The sequence below is a fragment of the Castor canadensis genome, chromosome 19, assembly GCF_047511655.1.
Source record: "Castor canadensis chromosome 19, mCasCan1.hap1v2, whole genome shotgun sequence".
NCBI classification, from domain to species: domain Eukaryota; kingdom Metazoa; phylum Chordata; class Mammalia; order Rodentia; family Castoridae; genus Castor; species Castor canadensis.
Window position 1 is genome coordinate 30215356 of NC_133404.1, and position 12730 is coordinate 30228085.

The 12730-nt window shown below is 47.8% G+C and overlaps 1 protein-coding gene across 4 annotated transcripts in view; it reads left to right on the forward strand.

Moving 5' to 3' along the window:
* Adamts17 (ADAM metallopeptidase with thrombospondin type 1 motif 17) overlaps positions 1-12730 on the forward strand; it is a 333323-nt gene that overhangs the window by 282368 nt on the left and 38225 nt on the right. For all 4 annotated transcript variants that reach the window (XM_074061615.1, XM_074061617.1, XM_074061614.1 and 1 more), the window contains 2 exons: positions 3345-3549; positions 7444-7596. In XM_074061615.1, the coding sequence (XP_073917716.1) occupies positions 3345-3549; positions 7444-7596 (358 nt within the window). The remainder of the gene's footprint in view (positions 1-3344; positions 3550-7443; positions 7597-12730) is intronic.

The following is a 12730-nucleotide window of genomic DNA, read 5'->3' on the forward strand; positions in this document are numbered from 1 at the left end:
GAAATCAAACATGGTTAATCAGTGTTGCCTTTAAGTTTTTAGGGGACACAAGTACTCGAAGGTCATAGATGGAACTCTTGCTGGCACAGTTGTTCAGGTGAAATGGTTTCTTTCAGCCATCAAAAGAAGTTTTTTTACAAATTCATTTTCTTCCCATGCCTCATTGGGGGTATTTGTCAAAAGCAGGTGCATAAAGTCTGGCTGATAAAATAGCCAAATAAACTGCAGAATGTCTGTGTCCTTGGAATAGTGACCCCCCCCCCACCCCACCCCCACACACACAGGTGTCTCCAGGGAGAAGCGAACTCTCAGCATTCTGGCAGGTGCCAGGTGTCAGTGTGAAGTGGAAACTGGTCTCTGATCTCACATTTGGCTGCCTGGGACATGGGAACCACTTCTTTTTCTCTTCCCTCTTACTGCCCACTTCTAAACACCCACTACTGTCACCTTTGTCATTGTGGCAACATGCAAATAACAAAATAGACAATCTTAACCATTTTAAGTTACAGTACTAAAATGTAAACAGGTGCATGTGGCTATGCAGCCATCATCACCCTGTTTCCAGAAGCTTTCATCTGTCCACACTGAAATGCTGCACCCTTTGAACAGAAACTCCCCCTCCCCGACCCCCACCCTGGTGTCTGCCATTCTCTTCTTGGTTTCTATGAGTCTGACTACTGCAGGTACCTCACATAAGTGGAGCCATGTAGCATTTGTTCTTTTGTGACTGGCTTACTTCAGTGTTTGCCCCTGCTATAGCCTGTGTCACCTTTTCCTTCCTTCCATTTTCCTCTTGGTTTCTTTCTGCACAAATAGGCCTTTTCAGGTCACTGGTAGGGAGACACTATACAGGACAGCAGGGCCTCCCCCAGCTCTTCCCTCAGTCCCCCCACCCCCTGTCACCCAAATGTGACTTTGTGTGGACCAGAGTCTCTGAGGAGACACAGCAATACAGGAGGCAGGGGCGGATTTGAAGTTGGTTTCATAGCTAGGATCAGCGCAATAGCATTGAGCCAGGTTCATTCACAAAGTCAACTATGGTCGCCAGGGCAAAGGAGATCCCCCTGGGAATCAGTTTATGCAAGCCAAAAAAAAGGGAGTAGGCTATACCACTCTTAGGCCCAAATCCAAAAGAAGGCAGAGCAACATACAGGAGGTACACCAGCACACCCTTGTTTACTGTGGCACTATGCACAATAGCCAAGTGGTGAGATCAGCCTAGGTGCCCAGCAACGATGAACAGATAAAGAAAATGTGGTATATATATGCAATATGAATATATTATTCAGCCATAAAGAATTAAATTATGCTGTTTACAGGAAAATGGATGGAACTGGAGATCATTACGTTGAGTGAAATAAACCAAGTTCCAAAAGCCAAATATTCACTCATATGTAGACTCTAGGTCTAAAACAATAGAAATAGCAGTAACAATGGGACTTGAGTGTAAAAGGCACACTTTGGGGGATGGAGAATGAACGGGAAGAGGAGGTAAAATGGAGTGGGTACTGGGGGTGAAAAGGATCAAGGTATATGCATATAGCTAGAGTGGAATGAAACCTACCAAATACTGTTTTATAAAGGAGGTGAGGAGGAAGGGAGGCCAAGGGAATATAATAGAGGGATGAACTTGCTCAAAGTGCACTATTCACGTCTATGGAATTTTCACATGTAACCCCCAGTACTATTAGTGAATCCTAAAATTTAAAAAGTAAGGGAATGAGAACAGAGATAGCAGAGGTGTAATCTTAAAAGCTATGGAAATAACGCAAAGTTAGACAGCATTGATAAAGATGGAGCTGCCATTTAAGGGGAGACAAAATCACCACCTTATCTCTTGCTGCTTTCAGACCACACCTAGGCCATTTTTTCCATTTTAAGAGCAATAGTGACTGATTAAAAAAATGAAGAATGGGATGGAATGGGTCTCCATGTTACTCCAAAGACCTGGAGACTCCAAAGGAGAAAGGCATAGAATTCAGTTCAGTTCTTTCTGTTGTTGGAGCAGATGGCAGGCACTGAGGTGGGAAGACTTCTTTGCTGTCCTGGAAACTCACCACGTGGATGAGCCTGTAAGGTTATCCCTACCAAAGAGACAGTCACAGCAATTGTAGCTAAAGGCATACAGGTGTATGTGTGGCAGGTGCTGTTGTAAGCAATGTGAGGGCAACATGTCACCTGTTCTCACAGCCACACCACACAGCAGGCACTGTCATCTGTCTCCCTCCTGTGTCAGTAGTAGATGCAGTTAGAAGAACTTTGTTAGCCAGAACTGGAGAGAGGAGATGGTTGGCACCACACCACTTGAAGAACCTGGAGATGCCAGAGATGTTTCTAAACAGTTCAGTGGCATAGCATGATTTCATTTCAGGTGGAATTTTAACTAATGAGGAAGAAAGGAATGGCTGTCCGAGCTGGCCATCCATAGTAGGACCTTCTTGATCAAGTGGTGAACACCTGGATGTAGGAGTATTTGAGGAAGGACAGAGACAGGGCTAACCTTACAAGTTCATCCAAGGACCAAGCAGCAGAGTCCTTTATTGTCCCCAAAAGGACATTCTCAACCCAATTATGTCCTGAGGAATCACATTTCTCAAACTGTTTAGCTGTTTCCCAGTAGCCCAAGGCTGAGAAGGACATAGACAGTCCCTGGATCATTAAAGCATTGACGGTGGATGAACTTTTAGAAGAGCACTCTCAAATGCCAGCCTCAGCATCCTGCATCTTCCAGTGGCCCATGGATGCTATCTTCAAGAGTTACCATCTCCACTCTGGAGGGTCAACAGTTTTTGGAAGACAGACAACATAGTCCTGATGGGTGGAGAGTCCTTTGTAGAGGGCTGTATCAGTCAATAGTGCAGCAGTAACAAAAATCCCCAATATCACAATGTCTTACAACAATGTCTGATTCTCATGGCTGAGGGCAGGAAACAGAATCAGAGCCAAATCTCATGACCACATCCAAAACTTCTGCTGAGCCATGGCCAGCACTGTGTCCACTCACTCCCCATTGAACAAATGAGTCTCATGACAGCGTGTATGACATATGATCCCACTACAGAGAAGGACTGACGCGGAAATGGTAACTCAGCCTGTCATAGGGGTGGTGTGCAAAAAGCTGCCTGAGGAAGCCATTGAGCCAGATGAACACTTACGACACTCCTTTTGTTCTAATGCTTTAGCACTATTGCTAAAGCACTATTTGCCAGGGTTAATTGCAAAGCTCCCTGAATCTGTTGCCTTTCTCCCACCATAGGTAAGATCCTTTTGGAAAGCTGTCTGGTGGAGTAAGGGGACCTGGTCTCTCCCATTTTATTCTCACTGTCTTTTCTTCCTCTGGGCAGGTGGGTGGCAGGCCCGTGGAGCCCCTGCTCAGCGACCTGTGAGAAGGGCATCCAACATCGGGAGGTGACCTGCGTGTACCAGCTACAGAATGGCACACATGTCACTACACGGCCCCTCTACTGCCCAGGTCCCCGGCCAACACCAGTGCAGAGCTGCGAAGGCCAAGATTGCCTGTCCATCTGGGAGGCGTCAGAGTGGTCAGAGGTGAGTACCAGACCATCACTAGCTCATCAGGACTAAAAACACCATGAGGACCTGGAGGCCTTGTCCACAGGGACTTTGACGTGATCTCTGTGTATCACAGTCCTTGCCTGCCCTAGGTCAGCTCAAAGTTGTGTTTTAGTTTATTTTTTTTTTTTGGTGGTACTAGGATTTGAACTCAGGGCCTCAGGCTTACTAGGCAGGTGCTCTTCTACTACTTGAACCAATCCACCAGCCCTAATTCATATTTCTTAAATTTCATCTAAGATAACAACATGACTAAAACAAAGACATGGATAATGTGTTTTTGATGGTGTCTATGTTGACCCCAAAGTGAAAATACTATTTGATTCCATTTTTTTAATGAAAGTTCCCATCTAAAGATAGATACCAACTGGCCTTTTCATCTTCCTTTTGGCATGTTTGAAGTGTGGTCTGGGAAGGTGGTTTGAAGACTTCTTCAATACCATATCAGTCTTTTTCAAATTGCAAGCATTAGATGTGAGGAGGGGCTACTTTTTGGTGTGCAAGTCAGAGTTACAAATCTCATGCCACAAAACATTGGAAAGAGGACAATTAAGCCTTCTACTGCAACTTGGAAGGCTAGTCCTGGAAATACCATATTATCTTTGGTGATGTCACATTTGAAGGCTTTGCCCTGACTTTCCATACATGATTTTGATTGTTTGGCTACAAAACAAACAAAAAATAGCTACACAAAGGGCGGGCTTCCTTCAGGTCTTCCACCACACGTGGTCTAGGAAACTCATGGCACCTAGATCCAAGACACTCTTCAGTGTGGAAAATATTTTTTAAAGTTCTGTTTTGCTTGCCAAACAGTTGGAATTATTTTGAATAAAAAAGTATTCAGCCCATTCTTAATGAACGAAAAGTCTGCCATCGGCTGCTCTAAAACTGAATTTAATTTTCAGCATATCTTGAAATCTATCCATTTAAAGACCTAGATCCTTGGCCTCCCCTTTTGTGACATTAAAAAAAGAGAGAGTTTAAAATTCCATCAACTCTTTTTTCTTTATCTCTACTTTGATTTGTAAAGTGAACATTCAAAGGTATTTTTCTTTTACACTTGGTAGAGTGGTAGAGACAGGTATACAGCCCTGTCCCCTCTCCTTCCATCCAGGTGAGCCTTAGAGCCTTGACCACTTTGTTGTTGATCCAGATAAGATTTATGCTATAATCACACCAGAACCATAAATTGGCCTCTCAGACTTTTCCTCGTGGGAAAAAATGTCTCCTTACCCAAAGAACTAAGCCTGATATCATCAGTTGCTGTTAGAGTATTGAAGATTGCCATATTTGGAGAATGTGAGACAGTGGAACAAGGTGCAAAGGAATTTCTCCATGACCCTATCTCTGCATAGCTGGATCCTAATCCTAAACTACACATCAGTCAGTCCAATTCTGACTCAGCCCTGGCTTGGGCAAAATGCTGCTTTTTTGAGGGGAGAGGGGACAGCACTAGAGATTGATCTCAGGACCTTGTACTTGCTAGGCAGGTGATCCACTACTTCAGCCACTCCACCTTTTAGTGTTGGTTATTTTTAAGATAGAGTCTCACTTTGTGCCTGGGCCAGCCTGGACTGCCATCCTCCTATTTGTGCTTCCCTGTGTAACTGGGATGACAGGCACACTCTACCACAGCCAGCCATTGGAAGAGATGGGGTCTCATGAACTCTCCCTGCCCCCACCCCCACCCAAGGGTGGCCTCAAAAATCGCAATCCTCCTGATCTCTACCTCTCAAGTTGTTAAGATTATAGGCTAAAGCCACTTTGTCCAGCCCAAAATGTTACTTTCTTAAGATTGGACTTGGAATCAAATTGTTCCCCTATGAGTTGCTTGCAGAGCTGGTATTTCTGCTCCTTCATAGTATCCCAGTGCCCCTCCAGTCTTTCCACTGAAAACTGGGCTTCATTTTCTCATGGAAGAATTTTTATTGCCATAATGGATTTTACTCAACCAGCATGCTGATCTCTCTACCTACCCCAGCTTCTTCCTGACTTTATTGGAAGGAGAATGAAATATGCAAAAGGTAGCAAATGAGTCTCTTCTGTCCTCAGCTTCCAGGCCCCATCACTAGAGGAAGCGAAGAAAGAGACTGAGCATTGCTCTTCTAGGTCCCCTCTCAGGTGGCACCAGCCCCACCTGCCCTTCCTCAAGGTCAGAGGCTTCAAGGGAATGAGCTGCAGGTCAAAGTGGGCTGAGCCAGGAGTTGGTTGAGAAAACAGGGCCAGTGTTTGAAATTCAAGGGAGAAGGGCAAGGAATGGAGAATAGAGTAAGACAAATCAGGAATTAAATACAGATAGAATGGTGAGCAGCCTTCTAGATGCTGAGGAGCAAGTCATGTGGATGCTGGTTTCAAAAGACAACTCAGATGAAGAAGGAGAATGGAGTCAAAGTGGTCAGGAAACACTGCCACACAAAGAAGCAAGCACACCCTACAGCCCAGGAACCCAGGGCTCTCTGCAGCCACCCTCCTGGCCTGGGAGGCTCAGTGTGCTAAGCCTGCTGTGAACTTGACTCTGCACAATCAAGGCTCCTTTAAGCCAGCCCCTCACCAGGGCCACACACAGGAGCAAACATGTACTCTCCTAGTTTCCCCAGGTAGTCTGTTCCTTCTAAAACAAGCCAGTCTCAATTAGTCTCAGAACCCCACATGATCTTCAGACAAAGAGCTAAATTGAGTTCATAGGAAAAAGATGGCTAGAAAATCTCTTAGGAGAAATGTTAATAGAGATATCAGGAATTATATTCATCCTTTACATTTATGGTCTCACAATGGACCTTTGTAGACGTCAAGCTTGTTGTCGTTCAATAAAGTCACCGTGGGGTCTGCCACAGATTTGGTAAACTAAGTAAGAATGAAATGTCCTTGGCTCAGTGGAGCCTCCCACCTCCCCAAGTTAGGTATTTCCCTGGAGACACGGCTATTCAGGAAGGTCACACACTGGTCCAGACAGCAAATCAGAGGGAGGGCTCCCTGGGCGGCAGACCATGTCCCCTCTGCTCACTGACTAATTCATCACACTTGTCAGTTATCTCCTCCCCAGGGCGACAGGTCAGTTCTGCTCTGGTTTGCTTCCATTTTGTTTTTGGTAATGTGTTAGTTCCCTTACAAGCCAGTGTGCCATCCCTCCCCACAGTGGAGCCTGCAGGGGGCAGGGTCCAGCCAGACACATTCAGGAGCTCCCACTACTCTGCATGTGCCATCTCCTTTGTCACTTGTCACTGCTACTCACTGCTTTGGGGCAAGGAAGTCTTGAGCTTTTGCACATCATTTGTCATCAGTCAGGCCTTACCTGATTCCCTTGCCCACAGTGACTCTTGCAGGTGTCTCCCAGGAAGTACTAAAGTACCATCTCCTTCTGTCCCCATTCTCTAGAACTTTCTGTCTGTGAGAGCTCACCACTTGCCTTGAGAGAAAGTCACCGGGGTTTTTTCTTGTCTGTCTCCTCCTCTTTCCTGATCATGGCCTTTACTTGTGCGCCTGGAGGCCAGCCAGCCTCAGCCTTTTTTGCTCCCAGGGTGTCACCCTGTTCCAGGTGGCCCCTGTCCTCTGCTTCCTGAGTCCACTCCACATTTGCCCTTAGTTTCTGCACTGCATTGGTCTTACATGACAACGGGCCATTAAATTCCTTCATTTGACCGTCTGGGTACCCCGAGTTCTGAGTCCTCATTCTTACGCCCTTCCCCCATCCCTGGGGACCCAGCTGGGTTTCTCGCATGGGACCTGGTGCTTAAAAGACTGAATTCCCTGAGCTTTTTGAGCACAGAAACAGAACATCTCATCTTTGCTTTCCAGCTCCAGGTCTGGCACACAGTAGGGACTTCGTAGGTGTTGATGAACTGGATTAAACCCCCACATGGTGTCTTGCAGTGCTCTGCCAACTGCGGTAAAGGAACACAAAAACGAACTGTGACTTGTACCAACTCCCAGGGGAAGTGCGACGCCTCCACGAGACCCAAAGCCGAGGAAGAGTGTGAGGACTACTCAAGCTGCTACGAGTGGAAGACTGGGGACTGGTCTAAGGTGAGCACAGTGTGCCGGGTTTCCATCCCCACCACAGCAGTGCAGGGGGCCTGGGTCAGGAGCTGAGCCCTCACAACTGGTCCAGTTCTACCAGCTGGTCCCAGTCTAACCAGGCAAATTCACTCTTTCTGGTGACCAGAGTGCACCCTTCCCACAGGCTGTTTCAGCACTGCCCCTCAGGGCTTACTGGGAGCTCCTGCCACTTTATGTACATTTAGAAGGAAATCACATGCAGCCAAACCATGAGCGGGTGCTCCTATGTCCATCTGGCCACCCTCTGCAGCATGCTGGCTGTGCCCAAGCACCCTGCTACAGGTGGCCTTGCCACCATCTGTGAAGAAAGCCTCTTTGCTATGTGCCAGTGGCTCATGCCTGTACTAGCTACTTGGGAAGCTGAGATCTGGAGGATTAAATTTCAAGGCCAGCCCAGGAAAATAGTCCACAAGACCCATTTCCAAAATTTGCCAGAGCAAAATGGACTGGAGGCATGACTCAAGCAGTAGAGCACTTGCTTTGCAAGCACGAAGCCCTGAGTTCAAACCCCAGCCCCACCAAAAAAGGGTCTCTCAAATGTGTGTGAGAATGGCCCGAGGCAGACTCAGGGGAAACTTGGGCAAACCTCACTGCCAATCATTCCAGGACCCTTGGGCAAGGGCCTGGAGGATGTGGAATAGACAGGGCAGGTGGTGGAATCCGTGCCATGCCTTTAGGGGCAGCGAAGTTTAAACAGCAATTCATGGTTTTCTGAGTAAAGAAATTCTTTGCAGTTTATTCATGCATTCACCTGATAGCTTTGAGTGTCCGCATTCACCTGATAGCTTTGAGTGTCTGTATTTCCTGGGGCCTGGGGCTGGCGCAAGAACTCCACAAGGGACTGCCTAGAGAGCCTCCTCATGGAAACTGTATGTCTCATGAAAACAGGGAGTGTTTTTTCCTTATGGTCTTAGCAACTGAAAAACCCTCCACTTGCTTCTTGTGGTCTCTCTTCACTCAAAGGTTGCCACCTGTCACCTGTTGGTGTTTGTTATTCGTCTTTGCTTAACCTGCACAACATCTTTAAAGTTCCTAACATTTAAAATTGGGAAAATTGCACCAGATTTTGGGTTTGGGCTTCACTATGAAAATCTGACAGCATAACCCAGGCAATTAGCTTGGTTTCTGCTTTCCACTTAATGAGAGGAAGAGTGGTCTGTCCATTGAAAAGCAAGACTTTTTTAGAGTCTGGTCCCTACAGAAATGCCACCACTCCCACCCACCAACCCATGTCAGAACATGATCCAAAAGAAGTCAAATTTCTCAAGTCCCAGTTTGCCCACTATGTGAAAATGCAGCCTCTTGGTTATAGTGAATTTGAGAAGGACCCAAAACATCTCCTTCCTTTTTGCTCCTTGATCAAAAGATCTGACCAAGGCAATAGAATCGAGGCCAATTGCCCAGTTTCTCCCAAAACAAAACAGATGTCCCACAGTAACACAGATGTTTATGAAACTCAGTGCAGAGCTGCCAGAGTGAATCTCACACGGGAAAAGTTTCACTTCAGGGCTGTCACCTTGAATGAGTGCTCTGGCGGGAGAAGCTGGACTTGTGTGGTAGTGACACTGGGGGGCTGGCTTTGTGCTATGACTCCCCACTTCTGTCTTAACCTGTCTGGCCCTCACTCTCTCTATCCCCAAGATGGGAAGCATGAAGCCTGCCTGGCCCTGCCAGCGTCTCAGAGATGCTCAGAGCTCCTGGTGACACAGTGCTTTGACAAAGTGCTTTCACTGACTAAGCTCCTCTCACTGTTCAGAATCCACTACTGAGTGTTCACATTGTTGTGGGCCCAGCCCCAGGACTGACATGTTCTAGTGTAACTTAACTTTGTCTCATGAGTCTGGCTTCCCAGCCTTTTACAGAAGGATGAGAAGTATTGTCTCTAGCTAGACCTGGCTTGAGAAAGGTTGTTGACTCCTGTGGCCACAGGTATCCTGGGGCAGGAGGCACAGATGAGGAGAGGTCAGTTGTGAGCTGAGGCCACACACACTCATCCAAGGCTCAGGGGAACCCAACACTCATTTCTTCTTTGTGATGTGCCCCTGTATCTCACACCACCATTCCTGTCCAGTCAGACGTATCAATTCTGTTTTACAGATAAAGAAACAGGCTTAGAGTGGTTAAGCCACTTGTCCACAGTCCTGTGGAAGAGTTCAAGCTTTTGGACCCCAACTCAGTACATAGGTCACATAGCAGAAGCAGCAAGAAGGGATCCAGGACAGAGCACATATGCCTATAATCTTAGCTGTCCAGGAGGAGGAGATCGGGAGGATCACAGATTAATGCTAGCCCAGGAAAAAAGTTAGCAAGACGCCATTTCAGTCAATAAGTCGGGCGTGGTGGTGTGTGCATCTGTCATCCAGCTGTGTGGGAAGAGAGAAGATAGGATCATGATCAGGCAAAAACCTGAGACCCTACCTGAAAAACAACTAAAGCAATAGAAAGGGCTGGGATGGGGCTCAAGTGGTAGACTGCTTGTCTAGCAAGGATGAGGCCCTGAGTTCAAACCCTGGTACCCCCCAAAAAAATAAAAACAAAGAACTCACAACCTTAGCAACAAATAGCCCTGAGTCACACAAGGGCCAGTTACAGAAAGCTCCTCTGCCCAGTTCCCACTTCAGAGCCTGCACTTGCCTTGCTGGGGCCTGACTGCCTGGCTGAGGTCCCTTCCTGCTTTGGGCCTGGGGCAAAGTCACTGGGATTCAGCCAGCATTTTCTAAGCTTCCGCTCTGTGCTGGAGCCTGTGCTGGGTCCTTGGGTTACGAGAGTGGACAGTGACCCCACCTAGATGCAAACACCCAAGTAGCCCGCTGCAGAAGGCCACCCATACAGGGTAGGTATGAAGTCAGAGCTGTGGGACCCACAGAGCCCCCTGCCCAGGGGAGCAGTGGGTAGAAGTGGGACTAATGGAGGGTTGTATTTCTTTTGAGGGGAGGGGATGTGTGACACTGTCTTGTGACATCACCATGGCTTTAGAATTTAAAATGTACTTGTGTGATCTTGTGTTACCCTCATGATTGTTTAACCCCAGTATACAGATGAGGAAATTGGGGCCCGCCATGGTAATATGGCCTTTTTCCCAAGGTCACAGTTTTTTACATGACAGGGCTGGGAGTCTGGTCCCTTCCTCATCTGGCTTGTAATCTAGCTTGCTCTTAATGGACAGTGATGTCAGGGGCTTAGATTCCTAATTTGAAACAAGGAGTTGAACTTTAGGGAGCCTTCAGCTGTATCAAAGGTACAGTGCTCAATGTAAAATTCAGGATCTACCTGGCCTCCAGCCCACTACCTCCATCAAAACCTGTCCCCACAAAGGTCATGTGTCAGCCAGTTACACTTTAGTATAAATATGGTGTTTCTACAGGAGATCCTGCACGTTGTCTCTCCTTAAACTGTGAAATTAAAAGTTGATTCCTTGTTAAAGGATACTTGGGCATCCAAGAGCAAGTCTGAGAGCTACTGGGGAACACTGGGACCCTCTTCTGGGGCACAGGAGACAGCCAGCTTTCTGCATGGAGGCAGGAATAAGTAGACCCCCCACTGGATGTTACTCATGGTGGTGTGAGCAGCCAAGGAAATGAGGATCATCAGGATTCAGTGCCTTTATGGCAGGAGCCCGATGGAGGGGGGTCAGGGACCCTCTTGGTATGAGCAGTCGGGGCTACCCCTGGGCCCCAGGGTTAAGGAAGAGTCCAAGATGCAGGCCCTGCTCAGCTGAGAGAAATGGGCTTGCTATAGAGCAGTGAAGTCCCCAGAGGTTGCCAGGAGAGGGGTCTCTGTAGGCATGAAGTAGCCTATGGTGGCTGTGTGAAGAGCCCCAAAGGGCCTTTGTCTTCCAGCCCCTGCTCCATCTGCCCAGTGTCCATCAAACCAGCTACCTTTGCATATGGTAAGAAGTCAGGGTGGGATGGCTTTTCTGCACCACTGTCTGGCCACTGAGTCACCGAAACCATTGTCCCCAAAGAACAGTACACATGACTGTTACTGTGCTATGCCTTGGAAGCAGGACACGTGGTCCGTGGCCTGGCTGCCATACCTCACCCAAACTTTAGACATCATCCTGTCCAGTGATTCTGGGGTACGCCTAGAGGGTTGAATGTGGAATGGGTGACATCTCAGAAAAGCTCTAGTCCAGTGCCTGGCACACGGGAAATGCCAATCAGTGCTCATTGTTCTCATATCAACTGGTACAGTCCCAGGCCCCTGGTGTGTCATCAAGATCCCATTTCTTACCTGGTTCTGTACCATATTGACATCTTAGAAGAACAGTTCATGATGCAGGCCCCAGGACCCTGTCAGCCCTTCTTAGTTCCCATGTGGTATGTCAGCGTGGCTTGGGCGGTGTCTATAGCTCTCGCTGGGGACCTGAGCCTCTGGATGGGAATGACAGGGAAGTTCACCTACCATCTGGGAACATCTTCGGCCCCAGGGGAGAGCGTGAGATCCACCCTGCAGTCTCCTTTATGTCCCCATCATCCCAAAGAGGCCCTGCAGGTCTTCAGAGGTTTCCTGGGCTTCCTGGCTCCCTGGCTGTAAAGTCTCAACCAGAATCTGTAAGGTGGCTGGCTGCAAATGTAGAGGAAAGCATGAAAGGACTCTCAAAGCCAAGTCTGCAGGAAAGGAAGCAAGAATTGAAGGGGGAGGGTGTGTGTGTGTCCACAAAGCATTTTCCATGTCAGAGTTAACGTGGGGAGCGTGGGGATTTTCATTACTGTTGAGACCTGCTATTTCAGGTTTCAACAGCTTCCAAGGTTTTCACTGCCTGGGCCAAGTCTGGGGGGAAGCTGTCAAAATGCCTTTGAAGAGCATTCGACATTTCAGCAGCCAAGCGCCTTTTGCACAAACAGAAAATGGAGCTGCTGTCAGGACTCTCTCATTCTTTGCTATCCAAAATCCCTCCTCCCCCCCCCAGCCCCAAAGGCCATGGGTGGTTTCCTTGTGCCTTGGGAGTTCCTCCTGCCTCAGTCACCTCAGCCCCTGTGCAGACAGGGCAGCCCCATCATGGGTCCACTCTCCCAGAAGCAGAGCTCCTGCAGAACAGTATTTCCTCCTCCCCAGATTTTTACAGCCTCCTTTGGCTAATCCTGAAACCATCCCATTG